This window comes from Lonchura striata, chromosome 22, assembly GCF_050655825.1.
Source record: "Lonchura striata isolate lonStrDom1 chromosome 22, ASM5065582v1, whole genome shotgun sequence".
NCBI classification, from domain to species: Eukaryota; Metazoa; Chordata; class Aves; order Passeriformes; family Estrildidae; genus Lonchura; species Lonchura striata.
The window spans coordinates 1,772,794-1,786,972 of NC_140724.1; the positions used below are offsets into that span (position 1 = coordinate 1,772,794).

At 61.5% G+C, this 14,179-nt stretch overlaps 1 protein-coding gene across 4 annotated transcripts in view; it reads right to left on the reverse strand.

Moving 5' to 3' along the window:
* TACC1 (transforming acidic coiled-coil containing protein 1) overlaps positions 1 to 13,133 on the reverse strand; it is a 30,870-nt gene extending 17,737 nt beyond the window's left edge. Inside the window, exons 1-2 of one of the 4 annotated variants that reach the window (XM_085559131.1) lie at positions 9,158 to 9,272; positions 2,599 to 2,711 (exon numbers count right to left, since the gene is read on the reverse strand). In XM_085559131.1, coding sequence (XP_085415257.1) covers positions 2,599 to 2,711; positions 9,158 to 9,237 — 193 coding nt within the window. In that variant the 5' untranslated portion in view covers positions 9,238 to 9,272. Of the gene's footprint in view, positions 1 to 2,598; positions 2,712 to 3,195; positions 3,446 to 9,157; positions 9,273 to 12,994 lie in introns of those variants that run through there. The other 3 variants (XM_021535887.3, XM_021535888.3, XM_085559132.1) reach the window with 3 other exon arrangements.
* Positions 13,134 to 14,179: the final 1,046 nt, after the last annotated feature.

Here is a 14,179-nt window from a genome sequence, read left to right on the forward strand (position 1 = left end):
TGCCATCTCTCAAACGAAGCAGGAGCACTTGGCAGCGCAGCAAGGCGAAGGCTCAGAGCCCTTTCCATCCCACAGGCAGCTCCAGGGGAAGCAGCAGCGATCCCCGCCCGGCCTCAGAACAACCCCTCTGCTCTCCGGGCCCTGCACTCAGCTCAGGGCAGCGCTTGCTGTGAGTCACACACTTCCCTGTCCCAGCACAGGATATCTGCCCCGCACACCCAGCTCAGTCCTGCATCACCAGCCACTGCCTTCCCTTTGTGTTTAACAGCCGTTGATCTATTTTTAAATCTGTTCTGTTAAGAATTAGCATACCGGCACAGGATGCTGCTAACGCACCGGAAAACACGTGCCCTGCATCAGGGTAACGGCAGCTCCCAGCACCGATGGCTCCGGATTTGCTGCTTCTGCTCATTTCCTTGTGCAGATGACTGGAGATAACTCGAGCAAGAATGGGATAGAATTAGTCCCATCATCCGAGACCACAAGAGGAAACTGATTCTGAGTGGGCACAAACCCTCACTGCAGCCCCCTCCAGGGCTGAATTTTTGTCCCCAAGGGCAGAGTTTAACACACCCAGGTCACCTCTTGGCTGTGCGTGGAGCAGCCAGCCCTGGAGCCAAAGCTTCTGTCATTCCTCACCCTATTTATTCCCAGGGCAGGGTGAGACTGCAACTGCACAGCGGACAGTGCCCACTCCTCGCTGTCCCTCAAGGCCAGGGGTGCTGGCTCTGCCCAGCTGCAGCTCTGGCACTGCCCCAGGCAGCCCTGCAGTCCCTGGGGAGGTGCTGACACGCAGCCATGCCACGACTGCCTCCCTGCCACTGCTGCTCCCGGGCCGCAGCCAGACCCAGGGGCTTGGGCGGCTGTGCAGCAGCAGCACGCAAACACGAGGCCTTAACACACGGCTTGCACTGGTGGTGTAACAGCCCAGGGAGCCTCTGCACAGCACAGAGCCATCTGCACCTGGACGATCCTTCTCTCCACCGGCCCAGAGGAACAGACACAGCCAGAGACAGGGGCAGGGAAGGGCCGGAGCCAAGTGTGGTGGCACCGCAGTTTGGCTCTGCTGGCCCCAGCATCCCACTCTCTGCCAGCCAGCACAGAAAAACAGCTTTTGCTGGAGATCATGCCCCCGTCTCTGGAACACTGGGAGCTTTGTGTGCAGGAGCAGATACTCCCTCACTGCTGAGCGGGAGCTGCTCATCCCAGGACAAGGGGCACAGGCACACAGGGGAACAGTGACACCCTGGAGTCTGAGGCAATGCGCTTCCCTAAGCTGTGCCAGAAATGATCTTCCTACCTGCTAGGAAAGCCTTTATTTCTTCCCCCCTTCCTAGGCATTATCCCCAAAGTAAGGATGTCTCTATCATCCCTTCTAAAAGGATTATTCCAAGAGCTGTGATTATTGGAAGCATGAACAGAGCACTCCCTCCATCACAGCAAACAAACACAAGTTTTCCACAGGGATGGATGAGCCCCAGATCCACCCCAAAGAGGAATAACACCACAGGAGATTGAGAGCCACAGCATCCTGTGCCTGGACTTCTGCACAGAAGGGTCCACAGTCTGGACTGAGCCCATGTGCTCTGAAACCAGCCCCACAAAAAGTTCCCAGCCACTGCTGCTGCACAACATTGCACATCACATACCAGGGTCTGCAGCAGTGAGGGGCAAGAGAGGGCAGGGAATGCTCAGGACGGCCTGTCCAGGACTGCCTGACCCACCACAAACAGCCCTGTGCCTTGGAGAGGCTGCTCACACACCCCAGGGCTCACAAACACCCTGCCACTGCCCAGCCACCCTGCCCTACTGAGAGCAGATGCAAGGGGAGGTCTCGTCCCTGCCCTGCCCCGATAACCTCCCGTGAGCTGCTGCAGCAGTGCCAGAGCTCCAAAGCTTCCTCCCAGCAGCACAAAACCAGAGATAAACACCAGGATCAGCCACGGACACCAGCACAAACCCCTGAGGAGGAGGGTAAGGATACAGCAGGGAGCTGGTCCTCAGAAGGCCATGGGCTAACAGGGAGCAGCAGCAGTGTGGGACACAGGGATAAACGTGCAAAACAGCTCAAGACCCACCAGCAAAGGAAATGCCATGCAGTTAGAGCAGATCTCCTGCAATTTCTCAAAAAATGGGGTTTAACAGCATTGAGCTCTTGCATCTTTAACAGCAGCTACTCAGTGAGGACACCTGGCACCTAACTCCAAGGAAAAATGGCCTGTGCAATGAAATCCCTACCACTGAGCAGCCTGGGGGACACAAACTGGGCATCCTGCCACTCCTGGGCAAGAACCTGGGATGAGAAAGGTCCCACCAGCCAGTAGCAGTCAGGGCAGCCCCCAGGCTGCAGAGGAAGTCTCAGAGGAACGTTTAACTGACAAAAATTCAACAGCACCCTCGGATTCCTCCCAATCAGCCCCTCACAGCTCTTTGTGGAGCGCCCAGCCCAGCCCTGGCATTTGAACTGTCCAGGCCATTAACCACTAAAAGTGCGCCAGGCATTACTCAAAGTCAGAGAATTTTACTCCTTGACGCCACCCTGCCTTTGTGGCAGCGGAGCAGAGCACCAAGAGCAGAAGGTGCACGCTGGCTGTTTACCTTGGGTCCGGTCCTCAGACTCCGGCAATCCCGGCGGCTCGCAGAACTCCTTGAGTGGCGAGCAGGTTGGTGTTTCTGCTTCAGGGGTCTCAAAATTATCAGTGGAGTCCGAGCTGCCGAGGGGGGGAAAAGAGTGAGGAATTACTGCTTTCAAGGCTACCTCTGAAATCCTCCACAGCGCCTACACGTCCAGCCAGGCCGCAGGCTGGCCGTGGGCATCCGGGGCAGCCACTCGCTCCTGTCCAGCGGGACATGCTAGCAAACGGAAAAGGGAGAGCAGGTGAAACATCCTCGTCAGCAGCGCCCTGTGCGCCCCAGCCCTGCGGCGGGGCTTCGTTCCCGGGCTGAGCACACGGCACGGGCCTCCAAGGACATGCAGCCCCGCAGCATCCCCCGCCGCTCCGGCCCTGCGCCGCCCAGCACCCTGCGGGAAGCAGCCCCGGCCCCCAGCCCGGCGCGGTGCGGGATCCCCGGCAGGCAGGCAGCGAGCGGGGAGCGAGGGGCGGCGGGGAGAGGCCGGGGAGGACGCGCCCGCAGCCCCGCATGGGTGCGGGCGCCGCGGGAGGGCGGGCGGGGAAGGGGCCGCGGGCGACTTGCCTGAAGCCGAGGGCCGAGCCCCCCGCCGGCGGGTCCCGGTCCTCCTCCTCACCATCCTCCTCGGCAGCAGCGTCCCCCTCCTCGGGGCTGCCCCCGCCCCGCACCGCCGACCAGGTCCAGCGGGCCCACTGCACCGGCGAGAGGATCTGCCAGGCGCTGAACGCCATCGGCCCCGCCGCGCTGCCCGCCGGGCTCACTGCGGCCGCGCCGCCGCCCCCATCGCGCCCCGCTCCGCTCCGCTCCGCTCCGCTCGGGCCGCCCGCCCCGCGCCCGCCCCCGGCGCCGCCCGCCGGGAGGGGCCGGCCCGGCGCCCCCGCCGCCGCCCGGAGCCCCCGGCCGCGGGGAGGGACGCGGGGCAGCCCGGCTGGCCGCCCCTCCCGGCCGGGGGGCACGGCCGCCGCTCTTCCTATCCGAACTCCCAAATTCGCCGATTGCTGCCCCAAGGCGGGGCCGGGCACATCGCTGTCACCCCTCGCGGCGCCCTGCCTCGCCCCACCGCCGCCACAGGGAGCCCCCGCGTGAGAGGGCAGGGAACTGTGAAACCAGATCCCCGCCGCTTCATCCCGCAGTTACTTGGTTGCACCTGTGCCGTCACAGAGCCGGCAGGACACGAATTCTTTCCACTCTGGACGTGCCCGAGAAGACCCCACGCGGGCGGGGAGCTGCCCTGGGGGGCAGGCAGCTCCCAGGAATTCTCACTTCACCCAGGAAGACTCGGTCCCACCGGGAAGGCTCGCCCCCCTGGGCAGCCTTGCCCAAGGAAAGGGGCTTTCCAGAGCTGAGGAGCCGAGCGCAGGAGGCAGGGGCAGAGAGGAGGGAAACACCTGTCCTTTCCATTTTCCAAGGAAATACTGGCCTCAACAGCCCTGGCTGATGCTATATCCTTCCGTGGCAGCAAGTTTATTTACTTATTAAACTATTGCTGTTTAAAAAGAACAGCCAGCAGTTCCCACAGAAATCAACCTTGCTGGCCTCCCTCGGGAACTTTCCCTCAGGAACTTTTCCCCTAACAAGGGCTCCCACTCCCAAATTCATCACCTCCCACACGCTTGCTAGAGAGAGGAGGATAACATTACTGACACCATGCCGCGGCCACAGCGCTGTGAGGAATGTCCAGGGCTCTGGCAGCAGATCCGCCATGGGCAGTGGCACTGCTGGCTCCGGACATTGGCAGCTCCCTGGAACCCTGACTGCTTTACCCCGGTCCCAGCAGCAGATGGCCTCGGGAATGGCAGACAACTGTCCTGCTGTGAAGCCAGCCCGGCCCACTGCAGAGAAGAGCTGCTGGCCCTCGCTGACCACACCAAAGCTCCCATGGCAGGCTGAGCCCACGGCTTCCCTGTGAATCAGCAGCCAGCGCTGGGAGTTGGGAATGCCTCTGCATGGACAGAGGGGCCCCGGGCCAGAGCAGACCTGTCCATCTGGTCTGGTTGCCTCTGACACCAGCCTCTGTCGAAGCTTCAAAGGGCTCAGTACTCACCGCTGAGCATCTCAAATAACCTCCCTGCAGGGATCCTTTCTCCAGGCTTCCCTCTGTTGGTGTCCTTATTAGATATATGTGTCATTCCTGTGGGCTTTTACTGCCCATCCTCTTGAAAAGAAAATCTCTTACTCCTTTCCACAATACTTCTAAGCTTCCCCAAAGACTTCTCTGGGTGAACCAAAGCTGAGGTGCTGCCAGGTCCCACCACAGGTCAGTGGCAGGAGAGGCCCAGGGAACACCTCAGCCCCTGCACCATGTTGGCCCCCACATCCCCAGGGCCTGGGGACAAGGGACCCTGCACAATCCCTTACTGCCGTGTAGAGGACACTGAGCAAGAGGGGACTTTGTGCCTCATATTGAAGCTTAGCCAAAAACCATGAGTCTGAAGCAAAAGCAGTAGCTCAACATCCTGTTGCCCATGGCTGCCGTGAGCAGAGCACAGCCTACTTCCCCTCTCCAAAGCGGCAGAGCCGATTTCTGCAGATGAATCTTAGATCAGATCTTCAGCATGAGCCGCGCTGCAGCAGCTCGCTGCAGCCTGACCTCATCCTCCTCCTGCTCCCGCTTCCCCTTCCCACCTCCCACTGAACCCGAGGAGCAGCAGCGGTGACGGCACCGCCGTGAGCAGCTGAGCAGCTCTGCCAGGGGAAGGAGAAAGCCGAGTGCATCCGAGCAGCAGCAGCACTGGCACAGCAGCAGGGACGAGCCACCTCCGCTGCAGAGGGAAGGAGCTGCGTGTGACAGGCTGAGCAGGAGGGAACTGGGGCACACGAGTGCAGGAAATGATCAGGACCTGTCCTTGTGCCTCCAGCGAGGAGCCCCAGTCCCAGCCAGCACCCGGGGAAGGAGCCGGCAGGAACGGGATCAGCAGGACTGAACCATGCCGGCTGCAGAGCTCCTGACTTGCAGGGCCCTGGGGCACGAAGATACCAGAGCAGTGCAGGGGCAGAGCCTGCTTCCACCTGCTGTTCCTGATGAGCAATCAAGAAAATGCCTCGAGTGGCATTTTCCAGCTTGGCACCTGACCCAGCCTGGCAGCAGCACTGGCTGCAAATCACCACCGAGGAGATAACCTGACTTTGTCAGTCACACTGGAGGCTCTGCCTGCCAAACGCTGCTTGGCACAGTCAGCAAACACATTTCTGCAGAGCAGGGAGGATGCTGACCTGTTTTAAAACACCTGCCAGCAGTTTCCATCCTCGCAGAGAGATGCAGCCCACACAGGCAGCAGCTGGACGGGCTGTCCTTGGCACCGCTGTCACCTCCCTCACTGCTGTCACAGGACTCACTGTGCCAAGCCCTGCACACACACAGCGGCTCAGGGACCGGGGATGTGCAGCCCATGGACGTCTCTGGCAGTGGCTGTGCTGAACTGCCTAAAATCCCACCCACGCTTCTCACGCTGCCTGGACTTTCCAGGAGGGGACAGCAGCGGCCCCTGCTGCACAGAGAACAGGTGGAGCCCCAAATATTTTGGAACTAGAAGAGCTCTGTCATCACAGAAGCTGCAAAAAGAAGCAAATCCTTGCTTAGCTTTTCATGTTTATCCTTGCAGGGAGCCAGCTGCATCCAGGGATAACAGATCTCATCCAGATGGACCTTCCCTTCACACCGGGGATGAATTTCCTTCTGGCTGTCTGGCAGCAGTGCCTCTGCCTGACCCCAAAAGCACAGCGTGCACAATTTCTCTCAGTGTCCCCGCACCTTGGTTCCCAGGAAGGGCTCAAGGAATAACGCTGCGGAACAGGAATCACACAGCCGCGTTTGGAGCTGCAGTGCCCCAGGCCAGAGGAAGGCATGCACCTGGAATTTTCCCTCTCAGCCCTTTCATTAGGCAGGAGAACACCTATTTCTGGCTTTTAAGCTTTTCTGGGCACAGCAGCCAGTGCTGACTTTTCTAGCTTAGAAACAGATCTTTGGTGGGGTTTCATTTCTCTTTTCCACTCCTGCCTTTCTGCTCCTCTGCAGTGGGGCCTTTCACTGCCCTGCCAGGACCAGGACCAGGGCCTGGCTCCCTGCAGGCAATGCCAGGATGGGGCAGGAGGACAGCAGGGGATGGTGGCGACAGCCCAGAGATCAGCGCACGGAAAAAACACAAATCCATATTTCACTGCTGTGTAAATCTCCCCACAGCCTGTAATAAGCACCTTATCCACATAGCATTTATCTCCTCCAGGAGAGGAGGTTCAAGGTGTTTCACGAGCATTTTACTGCTGCTGCGTTTTATTCCAACCTATTCCATTGGTCAGGGACCTGCATCGCCTGCGTGCGGCAGCATCTGGAGCGTCCCGGGCGTTCCCGAGGTGCGGGAGCATCCCAAAGCATCCCGGCGTAACCCCTAGGTGTGCCAGCGCCCCGAAACACGTCCCGGGAACAGCGGCGGCCCCGGGAGCCCGGCGGGCTCGGGCGGGCGCTGCTCTCGCTAGAGGGCTCCCCAGGATGGGCTTGCGAGGGCTGCGAGCTCCCGGCCCCGGAGCGCCGGGCTGGGGCCCCGCCGCTGCCCCGGAGCGCCGGGCTCCTTTTGCTTCGCCTGACCTGGGCAGAACTTCAGCCTGGGCACCTCGGGCGCAGCCCGGACCGAGAACAGCGACACCCAATGCCCTGGGCTTCAAGGCAGGCGAAACCAACCCGCTCCCATCTCGGCTCTGCCGTCTGCTTGCCAGAGCACCGCAGGACCGGGGTGTCACAGCAGGACGGGGGTGTCACAGCGGGATAGGGTGTCACAGCTGGACTGCGGTGTCACAGCAGGAGCCCGGGTGTCACAGCTGGACTGGGGTGTCACAGCGGGATAGGGTGTCACAGCAGGACGGGGGTGTCACAGCGGGATAGGGTGTCACAGCGGGATAGGGTGTCACAGCAGGACTGGGGTGTCACAGCAGGATCGGGGTGTCACAGCAGGATCGGGGTGTCACAGCTGGACTGCGGTGTCACAGCAGGATCGGGGTGTCACAGCAGGATCGGGTGTCACAGCAGGACAGGGGTGTCACAGCAGGACCGGGGTGTCACAGCAGGAGCCCGGGTGTCACCCGCTGTGGCAGTGCTCCCGAGCTCCAAAGCAGTGCCCAGCGTGGGACAGCGCTGCCGAGCAGCTCAGCTCCCCCGGGACCATTCCCAGGCTGGGATGTGACAGTTCCCATCGCTACACATTCCATCAAAACAGCGCTACAGAAATAGAAATGAAGGACACGAGCGTCGCACACGAGCCTGGACACCAGCAGCCAGCCCCGGGCTCCAGCTGCCTTTCCCCACCAGACTGCCAGCAAATGGATAAATACAGACATTTGTGGCTGCACTGAAAAGGACCGATGGGATAATGAATGCTCTGCCATTCCTGCATTTTAAAAATGCCAAGCACAGCTTAATCTCGCTGATGCACTCGTGTGGGAGCTCATTTCAAAAGGAACAGGCTCCAGCCCCATTTCCACACTGATGCCGGATGAGCACCAGCAGCTGCCTTCATCATGCAGCTTATTGACTCCCCCCTTCAACTCCTTTGCTCCGCTTGATAAAAATATCTGTGCTATGTGGCAGGAATGCTTTTATCAGGTGTTTGTCAGGCCCTATCTCCCTGAGTTTACTCCAGACTCAGGCATTTTGGGAAACGCAGGCAGCACCCTAATGCATAACCTGGGTGACCAGCAGGAATGGGGACAGCAAAGAGTGAGGACAACAGCCAGGACAGGGACGGGGACCAGGAAGATGGTAAAGGGCAGGAGGAACAAAACAAAGTTTGCTCAAGGTGGAGCAAACAGGTGGGAAGGGAAACAGCTGAGTCCAACAGGGCAGAAAGAAGCCCCATTCCCAGCCACACAAGGAACACTGCAATGGCTTTTCCAGCTGAAAACACCTCTAATGTCTAGGTAGGGAATGACTGCAGGAAATAAAGGCAGGACCGAGCAGTTACAAGGGCAGAACACACTTGTTTTCTTCGTCTGAGCCCGCTGTTTGCAAACGCACCGCCTTACAGGGTCCCCGCTTAAAGAAAATATGTCTGTTCTCAGCGATGTTTAGGTTGATTTACCGATGTTTCCACTTTTCCTTTTGATCGCAGCAAGTGTCTCCCCTTCAGTTCCCAGTGGTGGGGAGCAGCTCCCCCAGCCGGCCCCAGCTCTCCCCAGCCTGCAGACCCCCACCAGCTCCCACCTCAGCCCGGCCCGGGAGCGCAGCGCGGGCCCGGCCCTCACTGGGGGTCCGGAGGCAGCGCGGCTCCCCCCGGCCGAGCTGCAGCCCCAGGCTGGCAGCCCTGCTGCGCTGACACCGGGCTGGGGCGCTCCGGCACCCGTGGCTGGGGGAGGAGGGGAGAGGGGCAGGGAGAAGGGGGAAAGGAACTTTCTCCCCGCAAATGAAATCTCACGCTCCTGTCGGCCGCCTTCACCGCAGCGAGCCCGGAGCGGTCCCGCGCGTGGGAAGGGGCTGGCGCGGGGGCTGCGGGGGGCACGGCACCCGCCCCGCGCCGCGAGCCGCCCCCTCCCCACTCACCGGCGCGGCGGGGCCCGGGGGTCCCGGCGGTCCCGGGGGTCCCGGCGGTCCCGGGGGTCCCGGCTCGGGGCCGCCCCCATGGCCGGGCTCGCTGCCGCTCTCCGCCGGTCCCGGCGCGTCCCTCCTCCGCGGGCGGGAGCAGGGAGGGAGGCGGGGGCTCGGCCGGGCTCGGGGGGGCCTTGGGGGCCGCTCGCAGCGGCGGAGCCCCGGTTCCCCCCCGGGGGCAGGACCCAGGCGGACGCGGGGCTGGCACGGGGCAGGTGGCTGCTCTGGTGACGGCAGCAACAAGCGATCCGTGGAGTCGCTTGGGCTGGAAAAGCCCTCAAACGTCGAGCCCAGCACCGACCCAGCGCTGCCGAGGCTGCCACTGAGCCGTGTCCCCAGGTGCCACACCTACACATCTGTTCAATCCCTCCAAAAATGGTCACTTCACCACAGCCTGTGCCAGGCCTGGACAACGCTTCCCACGAAGAAATTCTCCCCGTTCCCCAAGTTAAACCTGCTCATTTACCAGCAGCCACCAGTGCAGCCTTTCATTTTGCACGTTCAACGAGGAATTGGGGTCTGAGCCCCTTGTCTAGGATAGCTGATCTTTGTCAAGAAGCCCCGATAAAGTGTCATTTCTCCCCTGAGATCAGCCTCTTCCCAAATCGTGCCTTGCAGGGGAAGCCAAAGAGCCAGCCCCGATGCCAGGAGCAGCCAGACACCTCCACGGGAGGAAGATTTAAGAACGCTCTTTAAAAGCTCAGAGGTGACCCCGCTAAGGAAACGTCCCGGTTGGAGTGTGTTTAATTAAAGTGCCTGAGAATGTATCCATTTCTGACAAGATCTGGGGCTTTTTACTTCTGAGAAACTGAAAACTGGAATATTAATCTCCCTTTTTTCCCTGTCAGTCAGGGTGTTCTGGCTGGAGCTGAAGTGGTTTTTGGCAAGAAAAGTGTCAATGTCCTTGAAAGCTATCACCTTCCTAAAAAAAAAAAAAAATAAAAACAAAAACACAAAAAAAACCAACCAAACTTTCCTTGGATGAAAAAACATCCTGCCAGGCTCAACTGCTCACCTGCCTATGACAGTGCCCAGCATATCCACAGCCATACGCAGCCATGGGGACCACGGGGCTCCCACAACAGCCCGACCCCCCCAGAGCCCTGGAGTGCCCCCGGCTGGAGCGAGCGTTACCTCTGCTGCCGGCGAGCCAGGGGAGAAGCCGGAGGTGAGGCTGCGCTCGGTCACCGTGGCTGGTGACCAGGGCTGAGTCAGGTGACAGCCATGTGGGACGTGGCGTGGGGCCCTGCCTGCTGCATGAGGCCAGATAATCCCTGGCAGCGCTGCAGGCAACACCCTGCACCCCACTGTGCAGCCCGGGCACTGCTGGCACCTGCTGCACCGCTGCTGGCACCTGCACCGCTGCTGGCACCTGTCCTGGGATGCTGCAGCCTCCTGGCACTGCACCACAGCCACGTGGGCGAAGGAAAACCCACCAGGAAATGGCTCTGAGCAGGGAACTCAGGCTGCAGACAGAAGCCCCCAGCTCTGATGGGTTGTGGCAGCAAGTGAAGAAGGTGAGGAGATGACTTTGGGGTTCCCAGGCCCAAGATGCAGCCCTTGGAGTGGGTTTTGGCCTGCCCTGCCTTCCTGTGTGGGTTATAAAGGCCAAACACTGCACGTTGTGTGGCTGTGGTGTGTCACTGTGTGCCTCCTCCGCGCTGCAGCCCAGGACAAGCTCTGCCTCTCTACATCCCTGCTGGGGAACGGGCAGGAGCGAGCTCTGGGCGTGGATGTGCAGCCCTTGCACAGCATCCTCCTGTGGAGGCAGCGTGCCCAGGGGCCAGGCTCTGGCACGGGCAGAATTCCCAGGGCTTGGCCCTTCCATTCCTGTGCCTTTGGTTTCAAAGGAATTTCCTCCAGCCATTTCTGAGTGGTGCATTTGGAAATGCTGCCCTGCCCGGCCGGGCCAGGCTGGGACACACACATCTCCATCTGTTGGACAGCAGCTGCCAGGACCTGCCTGTGCTCCAGGCTGGGATCTGCATCCAGGCTTCAGCAGCTCATCCCAGAAATCTGCTTCCACGAGGCTTTGCTGAGCTGAGGACCGCTACCAAGCGGCAGGAATTCAGCATTTCCTGTAAAAGCGCATCCTGTCGGAGCAGGGATCTGAACTGGAGGGGTGAATCTGACCAGGAGCCAAGGCTCCAGCACACACACATTAAAAACCAGCATTAAAAAATCTGGGCAGGGCCCACGGATGCCAAGCAAGCCGGGGACAGGCAGCGGGGGACATGCCAGCGCTGTGGTTCCACGCCCCACAATTTCGGCCACAGTCCCCACCCTCCCTGGCAGGGTCCCACCCCGTGAGGAGTAAACACACACAGATCGCTGGGAAACTGCTGGCTTTCCGGGCAGAGGCTGGAGGGAAAGTCAGGAGGAGGAAAGCACCAAAATTAAATTACAGTTTTGTAGCACACCAGTAGAGAAAACAAGTTTCCAAATCCAAGAACCCTGAGGGCATATGGTGATGTCCTTCACCACACTCCCCAGAGTTCCCTCAACCTGACAAACTAGCGAAAAAAATCACTGATTAAGCTTTTCCCAGCCCCTCAGGACAACAGGAAGGACGAGTGTCACTGCCTGTGAGCCACAGCCTCGACCTTAGAGCAGTGACAGGTGCTGGTGAGATCCCCAGGAGTCCCAGAGCAGCCCCCGGGCCCACCTGGGCATCTGGAGGTGGGCAGAGCTGCATGAGAAGCTTTGCTTCCCGGCTGGGCCAAGTGTCACAGGACCTTAAATAGCCACAAGCAGCCAGTGCCACAGCACCCTGCCCGGAGCGCTGCCACTGTGGGCAGGGCTGGCTGCCCACGGGACTGCGTGCCAGTCACTCAGCAGCCAGGCTGCAGAGCAGTCAGATGTGCCCCAGCTGTGCGGTCCTAACCTTTGGCAGCAGAACTGAGCCCAGGTGGGACTCCTGCACCCCCAACCTGTCCAGCACCCCGAGGAGCACTGGAGCTGGCCAGCAGAACGACTGTGATCTGCCAGGGGCAGCTGGAAATAATTATCCTCGTGCTAATTCCATGGAAATTTCCATGTGCCTGGGAAAGAAGCAGCCAAGCCCTTCTGCTGCCCGGGGCAGAGGTCTGCAGGTTTCCAGGCTCTGTGACTAAGAGCCCGGTCTGTCACATGGATGGTGTTTAAATGCCTCCTTGGAGCCTCCCATCTGAATGGCAGCAGCTGCAAACCTGCCGGCAGCTGGCAGCACCAGGGTTCGAGGGGCACCTGGGCGCAGCTGGGACACCTCGGCTCTGCCCGCCGGTGCTGGCGGAGCAGCGGCACAGCGGCTCGGAGCGAGAGGCTGCGCCTGAGCCCTGCCGCCCCGCGCTCGCCCGGAGCCCCGCTGGCATCTCCCGTTGCCGCGGGTCCGAGGGAGGGCAGCGGCGTGAGCAGCGTGCCAGCAGCATCATCCCGTCTGGCTCCGGCAGCTCCTCCTTAGCAACCCAAACAGAGCCACAACGGGGCCCCGGCGGCAGATCACCTCCCCGCCGGCTCGAGGGCTCTGGAGGAGAGCCCGGAGTGGCCACACGGCCCGGCTGCTCGCCCGGCAGGTGCCGGTGCCCCGCTGTGCCCGGGGAAGTGCCCTGAGGTCAGCGCCCTGGCAGGGCAGAGCGGCAGGAGCTTGTGCTGCCCGAAGGTGTCCTCCAAGGTTCGCCATCGCAGGGGGCTGGTGGAGCCGGGGACAGCTCTGCACCTCGGGCAGCCGAGGAGCCCTCGGTCCCTGCTCTCCTCCTCCCTCCCAGGCAAGCTCTGGGTGAGTGTCCCAGCCCTCAGCTCCCTTCTCCTTCCTACCTGTGCAGCTGCAGCCTTGTCCCAAGCTCTGTCACTCTGTACCTGTCCCGGGGCTCCTTCGAAAGCCGCTTGCGTAAGCGGCTGCCTGGAAAGGAGCAGGGAGGAAGGAAGGGGACGGACGGAGTGGGGAGGGCCGGGCGGCGGCGGGTGTCTCTGCACCCTGTAGCCGGGGGGAAGGAAGGAGGATGTTTTGTAATATTTGGCGAGCGCTTCCACGGGCAGAGCGAGGGAGGCAGGGGCCGGGTGAGCCGTGCACCGGCCGCCGCTGCGCCGGTACCGGCGCCTCGCGGGGGAACGCGCGGAGCTCATGCCGGCTCCTGCCGGGGCCCCACTGGTGTCATGCCGTAAAAATGTGCTTTCGACTGGAATTTGGCAGCCTAGCCCCTGACGGGGAGGAAACCTCTCCGCTTACAGACGGAGTGGGAGCTGCGGCCCTGGGGCGGCTGGGAGAGGTGATGGGGAACTGTTCCTAAGCTGTGCAAGGCTGGGGAAGGAGGTCTAGGGGCAGTGGATGTGCCCGCGGATTGAAGCCCAGGGATGCGAGACACGGCAGGGACAGACGGAGCCACGGAGCTCCCCAGAGCAGCTGGGCAGGAGGCGCCAGTGCCCGGAGCACGGGGTAGCGGCCCCGGGGCAGTGGGGACTGCAGGAGGTTTAACTGGGGACACATTGCTGAGCAGAGGAGCTGTGAGGGTCCGAAGGGTTTGTTCTGGGCCCCACCCCAGCGAGGGGCTCTGCGGTATTGCTCTGGTGAGCATCTCCACGCGCCGCAGCTTCTCGTCCCCTTTCAGCTCCCGCTCCCACCTGGGGCAGGTCCCCCCCGGCCCCCGTTCCCCGGAGCTCTGAGGCCATCACCCCCCCGTTTTCCTGAGCCCAAACTTCAGCCCCGAGCGTCCCTCGGGGCAGGACTCAGCCCGCGACACGCACACGGAAATCGGCTCAAGCCATTCCGTTAAGTCCCCCCGGCCTCACCCCGAAGGGTTCGTGCCAGCGGTGCCAGCCTGGTGCGGGCTGCGGGCGTGGGCTGGCAGCGACCCCCGCCCCCGGCCGCCCCCCGGCAGCCGCCCGCTCCTGCAGAGGGAGCGCAAGGAACGGGAATGAGCCACGGGCTCCGCGCAGCCATTTCGTCCTCGGGAAGCGTCAGCAGGGGTGTTGCTGTCCAAAGAGAGGAGAAAACTCTGCTCA